This window comes from Miscanthus floridulus, chromosome 8 (genome assembly GCF_019320115.1).
Source record: "Miscanthus floridulus cultivar M001 chromosome 8, ASM1932011v1, whole genome shotgun sequence".
Classification (NCBI taxonomy): Eukaryota; Viridiplantae; Streptophyta; class Magnoliopsida; order Poales; family Poaceae; genus Miscanthus; species Miscanthus floridulus.
In genome coordinates, this window is record NC_089587.1 from 120,478,991 (window position 1) to 120,492,251 (window position 13,261).

Sequence of the window (13,261 nt, forward strand, 5' to 3'; positions counted from 1 at the left end):
TACTGGAGTATTGTTGGGGAGGATGTAGTGAGGGAAGTGAAGAACCTGCTAAATGGGGGCACAATGCCAGAAGGATGGAACGAAACAATTATTGTGTTGATCCCCAAAATGCAAAATCCAGAAAAATTAAAAGATCTGCGGCCGATCAGCCTATGTACTGTTGTGTACAAAATTGCATCTAAAGTTTTGTCAAATCAGCTGAAAGTCATATTGCCTGAGATTATTTCTTTGAATCAAAGTGCCTTTGTGCCTGGGCATCTTATTACTGATAATGTCCTACTAGCTTATGAGTTGACACATCTTATGCAAACCAAAAAGGGGGGATCTGATGGCTATGCAGCTGTGAAATTAGATATGAGTAAAGCATATGACAGGGTTGAATGGTCTTTTTTTGGAGAAAATGTTGCTCAAGCTGGGTTTAATCCAGGTTGGGTCCAGGTTATTCTAAACTGTGTCTCAACAGTCACCTATCGCATCAAGGTAAATGGTGAATTAACAGAGGAGATCATCCCCCATCGTGGTCTCAGACAAGGTGATCCCCTGTCTCCCTACCTTTTCTTACTGTGTGCTGAAGCTTTCTCATGCCTGTTACATGAAGCTGAAGGGAGAGGGGAGCTGACTGGTCTTAAAGTGTGCCAAAATGCTCCGAGTACAAATCATCTCTTGTTTGCAGATGATTATCTGCTACACCTGAAAACTGATGAATGGAGTGCACATCATCTGTAAAATATTCTTTCTTTGTACGAAGATTGCTCGGGTCAAACTATCAATAAGGATAAATCATCAGTCATGTTTAGTAGGAATACAAAAAGTTCAGAGAAAAACCAATTGATGGCAGCTTTGGGTATCACTTCAGAGGCACGAAATGAAAAGTATTTGGGACTTCCAATTTATATGGGGAGATAAAAAAGAAGAACTTTTGAATATTTGAAGGAAAGAGTTTGGAAAAGAATACAAGGGTGGAAGGAGAAGCTATTATCGAAAGCTGGCAAGGGTGTTCTTATTAAGGCTGTAGCAACTTGCTCTTCGGCTTCTTTTAAAATCAATACCATAGAATCTTCTTTCTCGGGTTCCACCCAGTTCAAAGGAGTTCTACACTTGCGGCCATAAAGAGCTTCAAAAGGAGCCATTTTGATACTCTCTTGATAACTGTTGTTATAAGAGAATTCAGCGAGAGGTAACCAGTCCTCCCAAGAGCCTTTGCAAGAGATAAGACAAGCTCTAAGCATGTCTTCAAGAATTTGATTAACACGCTCAGTCTGTCCTGATGTTTGCGGATGATAGGCAGAACTGCGGATTAATGAGTGCCAAGATTCTGATGTAAGCACTCCCAAAAGCGAGCCATGAATTGCGGTCCTCTATCTGAAACAATGGATTTGGGTACACCATGGAGACGTACCACTTGTTGAAAATAAATCTCATAATTGTGGGGTGATAGGTAGACTTGACCGGAATAAAGTGAGCGGATTTAGTTAGACGATCTACGATAACCCAGATGGAATCACAACCCTTTTTGGTAGTGGGTAATCCAACAATGAAATCCATGCTAATTTCTTCCCACTTCCAGCCAGGAATAGAGAGTGGCTGCAATAATCCGGGCCTCATGTGAATAGCCTTGACTCTGCAACAGTTATCACACCTTGCCACGTAAGCTGATTTCTTTCTTCATCTTGGTCCACCAATAATACAGCTTGAGATCTTGATACATTTTACTGCTACCAGGATGGATGGACAATTTAGAAGAATGGGCTTCAGCCATAATTTGATTTCTAAGTTCTTTGTCTTTGGGTACCACAAGCCTATCATTAAACCAGAGAATTCCTTTGTCATCGACCCTAAAGTGCTTGGTCTCTTTCTCTTTCATCTTCGCTTGATGTGAAACACACCCACATCAGTCTTCTGGAGTTCGATAATTCGACTTCTAAGAGAGCAATCCACAGTGATATTGTGGAGTACTACAGGATGAAGGAGGTGTGCCAGATGAAAGTCTTCACTAACTAAGGAATTGCAATGGGCCTTTCTGCTTAAGGCATCAGCAACCACATTTGCCTTACCAGGATGGTAGTGCACTTGAAGGTTGTAGTCTTTGATTAATTCTAACCATCGTCGTTGACGCATGTTCAACTCGGGTTGAGTAAAGATACTTGAGGCTTTTATGGTCAGTATAGATGTTGCACACATTACCCAGCAAGTAATGTCTCCAAATCTTCAGGGCATGAACAACGGCTAGCTCTAAGTCATGGGTAGGATAGTTGACTTCATGCTTTCGAAGCTGGCGAAGCATAAGCAATTACTGGCCCTCCTGCATAAGAACACACCCCAAACCGGTGCCACATGCATCACAGTAGACATCAAAAGGCTTCTCGATGTCAGGTTGTGCCAATACAGGAGCAGAGGTTAGTAAGGTCCGCAAAGTGTGGAAAGCCTCTTCACACTTCGGAGTCCACACAAACTTCTCATCCTTTTGAAGTAGTCGAGTCATGGGCTTGGCGATTTTTGAGAAATCCGGGATAAAGCGACGATAGTAGCCAGCCAAACCAGGAAACTTCGGACTTCTGTGACCGTAGTAGGTGCCTTCCACTCAAGGACTTCTTGCACCTTAGTAGGGTCAACCGAAATTCCATCACCAGATAACACATGACCTAGAAAAGGTATCTTGTTCAACCAGAATTCGCACTTGCTGAACTTAGCATAAAGCTGGTTGTCACGTAACCGAGTTAAAACAATTCTCAGATGTTCAGCATGCTCTTCTTCATTCTGAGAATATACAAGGATATCATCAATGAACACGACGACAAATTTGTCCAATTCGGCATGAATACAGAATTCATCAGGTACATAAAGTGTGCCGGAGCATTTGTCAACCCAAAGGACATGACGAGGTATTCGAACAAGCCATAACGAGTAGAGAAAGTCTTTGGTATATCTTCAGGACGAATTTTGATCTGATGGTAGCCAGACCTCAAATCGATCTTGGAGAATACCTTAGCTTTGGAGAGCTGATCAAACAGAATATCGATGCGAGGAAGAGGGTATTTGTTCTTGATAGTAACAGCATTAAGGGGGCGATAATCCACGCACATGCGCAAGACTCGTCCTTCTTCTTCACAAATATAGCCGGACAACCCCAAGGAGAAGAACTAGGCCGAATCAAACCTTTCTTCAATAGCTCATTCAACTGACTCTTCAGCTCAGCCAACTCATTGGGCGGCATTCTATAGGGCCTTCGAGAAATAGGAGCCGTACCCGGAATGAGTTCTATCTTGAATTCTACATCACGGTCCGGAGGTAATCCAGGCAAGTCATCAGGGAAGACATCTGGAAACTCACAGACAAGGTAGATCCTCAATGGCTTTGGCTAGGGTAGCATTGGCTGTATTGTGGATAGAGATATCACGAGGTAACTGCACTAGAAAACCCTTCTTATCCATAGGATCCCTCAACATTACCACACGGGTTGATGTATCGATCAACACTCCATTCCCGCTCATCCACTTCATTCCTAGGATTACATCGATTCCTACCCCGGTAGAACTACAAGATCCGTAAGGAACTCTCGATCCCCAATCTCAATCTTTACATCTTTAACTACTTGGTTAGTCAGGATATTATTTCCAGCAGCACTAATACAATAACCACCCTTGACAATTGTAATCACATTCATCTTATGCTTAGATGCAAAAGTAGAACTCATAAAGGAATGCAAGCACCCGAATCAAAGAGCACAACTAGGGTGATCATTAACAAGGAACTTACCAGCGGTGACCACTTCACCAGCAGGAATTTCCTCCACAGTCGTGTAGTGAACACGCCCCTGACGGACGTTTCCTTGAGCATTCTTGGAAGGATAGGGACACTTATTTGCCCAATGACCAGGCTGGTTACAGTTCCAGCATGGCCTGTTGCTGGTGGGGCATTGGAGCTGCCCTGCCCAGAGGTATTCTTTGGCAAGGAAATTGTGTACCCCTTGCGGAAACCAGTTTTAGCTTGTTCTTCTTCTGAGGTGGGGCGGTACCGGACATTAGCATTGGGTGGACGGTACTGGTCTTGGATACCATTGGAGCCTTAGACTGAGAAGCACCAGCCTCAAAGTTTCTTTTAGGTTCTTGGAAGCAGCATATATCTTGTCATTATTCTCCTGAGTCAGGGTGTCACTGATAAACTCATTGAAGGTGACACACTTGCAGTTGCCCATAGACTTCATCAGTTTAGGGGAAAGTCCCCTCTTGAAGCTAGCTATTCTCTTGGCGTCAGTATCATGAACTCGGGAGCATACCTTGCCAGGTTGTTGAATGCCTGGAGGTATTCATTAAGACTCTTGTTGCCTTGGGTTAGCTTCATAAACTCGGTATGCTTAATGGCCATGAGACCAGGAGGGATAAAGTGTCCCTGAAAGCTGTCTGGAACTGGTCCCAAACTATCTCAACGTTAGCAGGGAAGGTGGTCCTGTGATGGGTCCACCAGATGCCTATAGGGCCTTGGAGCTGGTGTCCTGCATACGAAGCCTTCATCCTTTGTCAAAGGAGCAATCCAAACCTTTGCTCTATCGTGCTCAACCATTCATCAGCTTGTAATGGTTCTTCTGCCTCATGAAAGATAGGAGGCTTTGTGTCCATGAAGTCCTTAAAGCTGTTGTACTGGTTCACTGGGTCCCTGGCGGACATGCCGATCCTCACGGTTAGCCATCTGGCGCATAGCCTCAGCTAGCATGCGCTGACTTTCCATGACTGTCTGCATTAGCTCAGCTGGTGTGGGTGGTGGAGGTGGTGGTTGTTCCTCATCTCCCATGCTACGACCGCGACGAAGGTTATAAGCCATCTGCAGTAAAAAGTTGCAACATAAGGGGAGAATCATTTAAGGGATATGAAATTTAATTAGTCGGGACAATCATTTTAAAGGAGGAAGTAATGCAAGAATTGCCATGTATGCTTGAACATGATGCATGCACGATCCGTACGTCCTCACAAACCTAGAAAAATTTAAAGGCTAGTGAAATATACGGTGGCATACATACATTCTCTCGTATACGGTAGCTAGTCGATCTACAACGATACGTTGTTAGTGTACGTGCAGAAAATTTCATTTCAGCCCAGTAATTTCCCAAAATGCATAAAAAGTAAGCAGTAAATTAAATACTTTCATACATGCATCCCCTGATGCATATACTCTAGATCACAACTACCCGTCAGAGATACCCACATTTAAGTACTCTCATAGATACATGATTGAACATGTAAGTATGCGAGCAACCACAACTACTCTCCCCTAGACCGACGGTTGGACGGTCATGCTCTCACAACTCCCACTTACCAGAGCATAGAGGTATTTTGATCCATACATTACCACCCAAGCGGATGGCATCCATACAATAGCATGCCGTATGGACGATGAAATAGAAACAAGCAGGAACCCCCAAGTTAGTACTTTAATAAGCCACCTAGAGTCCTTATTTGGGCATAAGGGATATGACCACTGGCAATACTTAGTATTTAATTTAGGATTTTCACAAATACTTTTGTTTTAAATACACAAATGACAGTTTAGTGTTGAATCTTGCTCTGATGCCAGCTGTAACAGAATTGACCAAATCATAAGAACATAAGTACAAAAACAATCACCGAAGCGATCAAATTCCTGTACTTAAGCTCCCATAATCCCGGTAGTCCAGAAATCATGAAGGATTTCAACCAACTCTCGACATACAAACCAAGATCGTAGTGATTCAACACAACACATCATTCGTTACAACATTTCACAAGTAGCATTCGAATTACATCCATCAGAGTTCAATAACATATTACAAACCAAGTTTGAGTGTGCGGAAGCAACATAGTTTAGTACAAAACATCATAGTTTTCAAATACATTGCCAAGTCTGAGTCATGTCCCACAAAAGCATTATCAGGTACGAGAACTACGAGAGACCATGCCCAACGGTCTAGTCTTCATCCCCAGCTGGGAGAAGGCAGTACTTGCAGCAACCAAAGTAGAACTGGTCATCTGCAACAGGTGGGAAATAAACCCTGAGTAAGAGAAGGTACTCAGCTAGACTTACCCGTCAAAACCATAAAATAAAGGACACCAAGGATCATGCAAGGCTTATAAGGTGGCTAGCTTGACACAGTTGCATAAAAGAGCTATATGATTATAGTAACCATTTAACTTTAGCATCAAGCTTATCAATCATTTACCTGTCCACTAGATTAGCACCTGTACTAGAGCACTCACTTATTGGAGCAAACAATATTAAACATAGCAGGTATAATAGGCTGTCCATCATCATATCATCATTTCTGAACCATTATGTTATTTAGTGTATCTACATTGGAGATAAGCCCGTCAAGTTCTCACTAACCGAGGAGAGGAGGCGACTCGAATCGAATACAACTCAGCTTAGAGGGGGTATTCCTACTCTCACACTCTCACCCTGGCATACTTTAGCAAGGGTAGCCGTGGGTTACCTTTGGGACAACTCAGGAACCAACTTCGCGGGTTCGATCAAGCGCCAGCGCTCTCAGGGATTACCCTTCTACCAGGATGATCAGGACTTTTAAATCACCTGCCCTTGGACTCACGCCTATGCTCCCTTCTGAGGCGTACTTTATACTTATCGACTCCCGGCCTGAGTTGAGCTACTCGGCTTCGCGGTCGGTCTTCGAACACAGCCCAACTAAGAGAGAGGCATGCGTTCAACATGAACAGGAAAGGCTCCAAGAATCAGTCCTTAAGTGACACAGACGGAGTCACTACAAACCGGCAAGCCTCCGTCCGGTCTTCATTTCAAATTAAGACTGGTTCTTTTCCACGATAGCAAATATAGCCAACCGTGCCATATGTATCTTCCTATATCTCGTAGGTGGACAGGAAATCACCCGACTTCTACGTGTTTAAGCAGGGCTAAGCACTACACGAGCCTGAGCTACATAGGATTCAGGGTAACAATATCTAGATAAGGATTGGGTAACCAATGCAGCAAGTGTTTGCATCCAACACCTAAACTTAATGCAACAATATATGTAATAATAATACTGTACTGTATTTGGAAAATTAGGAGGCTAATATGCTCCTGGGGCTTGCCTTCACAAAGTTGCAAGGACTGGTGATCCTGGGCACTCAACAGCGACCTCGTCTGGTACTTCTCTGAAAGGCTGCACCTCCTGAACGTCCGTGTCAGACTGCTGCTGCTCGCTCGGTTCCTCGAATTTCAGCAGTGTTACTCCCTCCGGTACACCTATTGCATACCGATGCATGAGATAAATATCATGGATGCATAAGGAATGACATGATGCTCATGATGAATATATCACAGTAAGTGTTTATGAAAGCATCCACTGGACACCCCGTTTACCGAGTAAAATAGCTCTATTCAAATCACTTTAAGCAAGTATCTAACTTAACTTAAAGAACAAGATCAACTTACCTAACTTGCATAATCTAAGATAAAGATGCTTATCTTCAGTTTAAAGGCCTAACACCTAGGAACATTACCACAAACTTAGAAATAGTAAAGGTATACATAATTTAACATTAAAGTTTCATATGCATACAAGTAGTCCCTTATTTCAATCACAACCAGAGTTCTACAATTCCAAATGACTTGTATGAGGACATTCTAGAAAGCTTATGAAATTCTCTACAAATCCAATGGTAAACAGCAAAGCATGATTCTTATGTTAACCAAATCAATTTCCAGTAAACCTAGAATCTGTCCAGAAATGACAGGGTTACTAGCTTAATTATTTAATGATGATGCAAAAGCATAATTTGACCAAGCCAAGTTAACCAACTTGTTGCACATACCAGAGAAACACTAGAAAGTATAGTGCTAACTTCTAAATAAATTATTTAATATCCTTTTCCAATTTATTTAGTTAATTAGGTGATTAAAGCAATATATAGTAAAACTATTTATAAAAATCTACAAAAATTACAGTAGCTATCTCATGCTTCACATAGACTATCATAAAAATTTCAAAGCCATTGAGCAAGCAGAACTTGCTGTATCCAAAATAACAAGTGGTATGTCTATTTTGTGCATAATTAGGAAACCCTATTGAAACGTGTCAAGCAACAGATTTCTTATTTTTCTAGTATCATTCTAACATAAGAATAGCACTCACCAATTTCACCTTTACTGGATCTATAGAAAAATATGAAAATTCACTCAAGATCCACTTATGCAAATAAGAAAATTTTCTATCTCTTACATACAGTGTCCAAAATTTATGAAAATTTAACTACAAGCTATTCATGATATGAGCAGTACACCATAAAAATTTCATGCCATTTGGAGCTACCTAGAAAAAGATATAATTACCCCTATTTCTTGTATGATTAAAGAGATAAATAGAAACTCCTATTTTCATAATAGACATGGCATGGACTATATTTTTAATAGAAACTAGACATTATCATGAACTCAACAAAATTAGAACCACATTATTTGGATCTATATACTAGGAGATACATATTTTTGAATATCTATACAAATCTGTAAAAAGAATAAAACAAAAACACATTTGAAAACCTATCAGCTACTAGTGGGCCAGCCCGAAGAAACGCGGGCCCATGAGCAAGCGCTGGCGCGGCCCAGCCAGGCTCCCGCCTGAGCCTCAGCGGCTGACAGCTGGGGCCCGCGTGACAGAGAATCAGGCAGGGAGGAGAAGGAGACGGCGGCGAAGCTCATCGCCGGTGACTCCTCCGGTGAGGTCAGCGTTGCTACGACGTTCAATACAATAGTGCACATCTATTGGTGTACTTAATTGATGCTATTGGCGTGGCTACCCGGGGTTGGCGATGAGCACGGCGGCGCGTGGCCATGGCATGGCCGGCTCCGACGAGACGACGATGCTACGACTCGAATGTGAGACCCTACGAGCTTCAGCAGTGCTCCTAGGACCTAGCGCGAGACAGAGGAGGGATGGCAAGGGTGCAAGGACAGCATAGCCACGTGGAGCACCATCTCCGGCGAGAACAGCCACGGCGGCGGTGGAAGACAACGACGCATTCGTCCTTACCAAGACTCGATTGGGACCGACGGTGGGTGGAGATGGTAGAGAAGATCATGGCGAAGGCTACTGACGGACTGGGCAACTCGTTTTCATGGTGGCGAGCGCGCACGACGACGGCGATGCACGGTCGGCAATGGCGGAGCTGCTGCGGACACGGCGCTGCATGCGGAGAAGGCGAGAGAGAGGAAATGGGGCGGTGAGCGCGTTCGGGCAGGCGCTGGCCTTCTTCTGGCGCGCGGACACACCGACGTGGAGACCTCGGCAGCGCATGAATGCCACGCGGTGAACAGCTTCTGCGTCGATCGGCCATGGCGACACTGAACGTTTTCAGAAACGTTTCGATTCAGTACTCGATGACAGTGACTGTCAGCGACATTTCAACGTGTCAACACGGCTAATCCACTGATCTATTGCAAAAACAGTACACATGAAAAATGTAGGCCTACCATCCATCTACAACTTCTTTTCAAAGACCATTCCCTAATTCACCATGGATCAGCAGTTACATAAAGCCAAAGTGAGCTTGATGCAACTGAAAATGTAACTACGACTTAGAATATTTTCTAAGTGTGAAATCAGCATGAAATACTGACTTGTGGGCCATGTTTGGGCATGTTCTAACCATTTTGATGAAATGATCATAAAACAACTTTTGTTCCTTAATAAATTAGCTACAACTTTGGTAAAGAGTACACAGTCATGCAAGGTCTCTAAGTTGGTCTTTTGAATCAGTCAAACAGTGACACTCCAAGGGTCAATTCAAGTCAAACCTCCACTTGAGGGCATTTAGGTCATTTTGATCTACATGAACAATGTCCCAACAAGTAACCTAAGTGTAGTTAAGGTGTTTTAGACCATGATCAACCACTTTACACAATTGTTATACCAATTCAAATGATCACATGTGATGAAACAACAAAACAAGCATTTCACCCAATTGTTGCAATGCAATGTTTCACATGTTTCACGACTTGGTTGTTATTCTATACTTGTTACATTACTACCATGTTGCCATGTTTCAAGGTATGAGAAATTTATGGTTGCATTCATATGTTGCACTACCACCATTCATAAGCAATAAAGTACAAAACAAACAGAATATGCGAATGTTGCATATGTATGTTTCAATGATAATGGCATGATGACATAGATGATGCATATGTTTATGAAATGACATGCAATTTAGTGGAAGCCAAACACCTAGGGTGTTACATAACTAACCCCACTGCTTCGGCTAGTAGAGCTTACATGAACTACGTGGCTCACACATCGAAGAAGGAATGATCACAGGCTCGCACCCAGCTGCACGTCACGTCTGTTTGGTTGCTTGCCCAGGCAAGCTTCCCTGACCAGGCAGCAATCCATGTCATTGATTTTGACTACCTGGTGGCCAGGATTTGTTGCCAAGCACTGTCATGGTAGCAACCAAACAGGCCCTTCATATCCCTCTTGTGTCCTTCCGCTTCACCTTATATTCAAACCGTGAATCAAGCAGTAGGCATTTACGGTGACCTCGCCAAAAGTTTTGCTAATGTGACTCAAAACAATCACTTGAATCAAGCGATTGCCTCTTCAAGTCGGTAGTCTCGCCTCAGTTTTTTTTTCGTCCAAATTGACCATCGTCTCTCAATCCCTCTGAATGTCCTTGGTATGTCGATTGCTATATTTTACATCTCCATTTTTATAGTTGAAAAATGCTAAGAACATGTTTGGATCTCATTCTCATAGTGAGAATCTGGATTCTAGACAATGAGTATAAAATCTCACGATTCTGTTAAAGAAATGATGGACGTTTGGATTTCATTTTCATAGCGATTATTATTGGTGTAGTAAAATCTTCAAAATAGCAGGTTTGGGTAGATAGTTGGATTGTTTGGATCTCATCCTTATTTTTCTACCCCATTCTCTTTTTTCTTAGGAGATCCAAACCGAGTCTGTTGTTTAGACAATAGTCGCACCCTTTGACTGCCTTATTATTCCAAGTGGATCCTCCATGTTAATTCCCATTTGAGCACTAAAGAAAAGGATAAATCTAAATTCCAAAAATCATAACCATACAACCGTTGACTCCATATATAGACTCTAATTACCAACAACAATTATAGTCATAACATTTATTTTTTTGTTTTCTAAAAAATAGCCGCATTTGTCATTAAGAAAAATAACAAAAAATGGTCCATAAGTTTACAGTAAATTACTGACATTATGCCATTGTGAACCCTAAATCCACGCCTAAATTATCTACATGTGCCATTGTGAAATATATCTAAAGTAAGCCCTACATTTGTATTCACGATTATTTATTGTGTCATTACAAAAAATAATTTAAAGTAAACCCCAACATCCAAATTATTGACTTGCATCATTATGTAAGATAATATTAAATAACCCCTTAAATTTACTAGCTTCTACTATTATTATGGAAAAAATAATTATAAAGTATGTCTATATATATGTTTTAAATACTAGTTCTACCATTACTTATAGAAAGGTAGCTCAAAGTAATGCCCACCATATAGACCAATTGCATGCATGTATGATTCGATGGTTTTGTAATCACAAAGAACCTATTAAAGAATAACATGCCAATACAACTAGCAAATCATTTTGAATTATGTTAATAACTTAATACTCATGACAATAAATTACATAAGTTGATACTTTATATAAGTTCATACATTTGGATTGAAACGTTATGACATATCTACATTGCAATGACTCTATTTTTACAAAAAAAAAACTAGTGCGCACAAAATTCTTCGATAAAAGAAATTCAACATCTAGAGTGCTAAAACGATTGTTTTGCCATTGCAATAACTAAGCCTAGGACCTAGACTATTTTTTTAATAGCATACAAAGGTGAGTTTTAAATAAAATATACAACAAATACCGAATTTCAACTTAAAATAATAAAAATAGTAACTAATAAGTCAAAAATGAAAGCTAAAATATAGGTTTATGACTTCACGGCACATGGGCTACAATAAGGGTTGGTAAAACTTAAGCTAAGATTTCAACTAAAGATATAATATAGACACGTAGAGATGTGAGGCAAATGGGGAAAATCTATGACATAACTTAAGTAATTGGTAAATCTATCATATAGATAGAGATCATAGACAGATCTATATGGATATCGTGCACAAAGACAAAGAATTTTAGTTAATTGTGGGAGCTAAAGTTATCCATGAACTTCTAATGCTTAAGATTATAGTCCATGCAAAAGCACGAGTGGTTATAGTAATAATTACATGCAAAATGGTCAATTTATTTTGCTTGTGTGGCTCCTTCTATAGAACTTGTTAGCTGAAAACAGTTGCTCAGCTCATTCCAAGGTCCCCACCAATCATCTACATGTCGTGTCACCCGCTAGTCACCAGTTGTGCAGCTGTTTCACCACTAGGCTGGTGATGTCCCCTCAAGCTCCAAAAGTCGAGCCACAATCTCTTGCTTCTTGGCCTTTAGGTCATCAATCTTTGCATCCAACTTCTCTAGTTTGGTCCTCAGCTTGGCAGCGTCGGTGATCTCCCTAACTTTCTCCTTTTCTTTGTCCTCGCTCTTCTCTTTCTTTTCCTTCTTTGGCTTATTTTCCTTCTTGTCTTTCACAGGTTTCGCCTCTTCAGTGTGATCCTTGCACATTTCGATTTTGATAAAAAAGGAATGAATAAAAAATGCAGATGTTCACCATGTTTCATGCATAGATATAATTATAGTGCAAGACAATAAAATGTGAATTGATTGCCTGGTACGGTGCTGCCTAAATACAAGGGCAAACTATTGCATTGATTACCTTGTCCTTCCCCTTTGCTGGCTCGTGGTGAGTTGCAACTTCTCCTTCCATCTGGATTGTGGTAGGAGCCCAAGAAATCACAAAATATATTAGTATAAGATCCTAGAACTGAATACACACATCAATCAAATAAAGTATATTTATCCATCAGCAATGCATCTTCCAAACAAGAAATCTAAGTGTTGTTTGAAATCAGTGCTTTCCTTGACCAAGATAACAAGCTTAGTTGTGAGAAGTCTTCAAAACAAAATGTTGCTACAATGTTGTTAGATCGATCCTTGAAATTGAAGCAAAGCCTGAAAAAAGTGACATGCTTAAATTATCATGTTCTAGGAAAATTTAATTGTGACTTGGAGCAATGCATTTCTATAATTAGGGTTGTGTATAGATTTGGGCATATGTTGTGGGGATAAGAGTGGAAGTCTCACCAAGCCAAATAACAACCACAAAAACTTAAAATC

General features: G+C 41.1%; 1 protein-coding gene across 1 annotated transcript; it reads right to left on the reverse strand.

The window, feature by feature from the left end:
* Positions 1-12,409: 12,409 nt before the first annotated feature.
* LOC136474106 (protein PXR1-like) lies at positions 12,410-12,851 on the reverse strand. Its single transcript, XM_066471714.1, has 2 exons — positions 12,801-12,851; positions 12,410-12,640 (listed from the first exon to the last, which is right to left on the reverse strand). Exons 1-2 carry the CDS (start codon positions 12,849-12,851, stop codon positions 12,410-12,412), a joined length of 282 nt encoding a protein of 93 aa, XP_066327811.1.
* Positions 12,852-13,261: the final 410 nt, after the last annotated feature.

Coding starts and splice junctions, on each gene's coding strand:
- LOC136474106 (XM_066471714.1), bottom strand. CDS start 12,851: ATGGAAGGAGAAGTTGCAACTCACCACGAGCCAGCAAAGGGGAAGGAC. Junction 12,641..12,800: donor CAGCAAAGGGGAAGGACAAG/GTAATCAATGCA, acceptor GAAATGTGCAAG/GATCACACTGAAGAGGCGAA.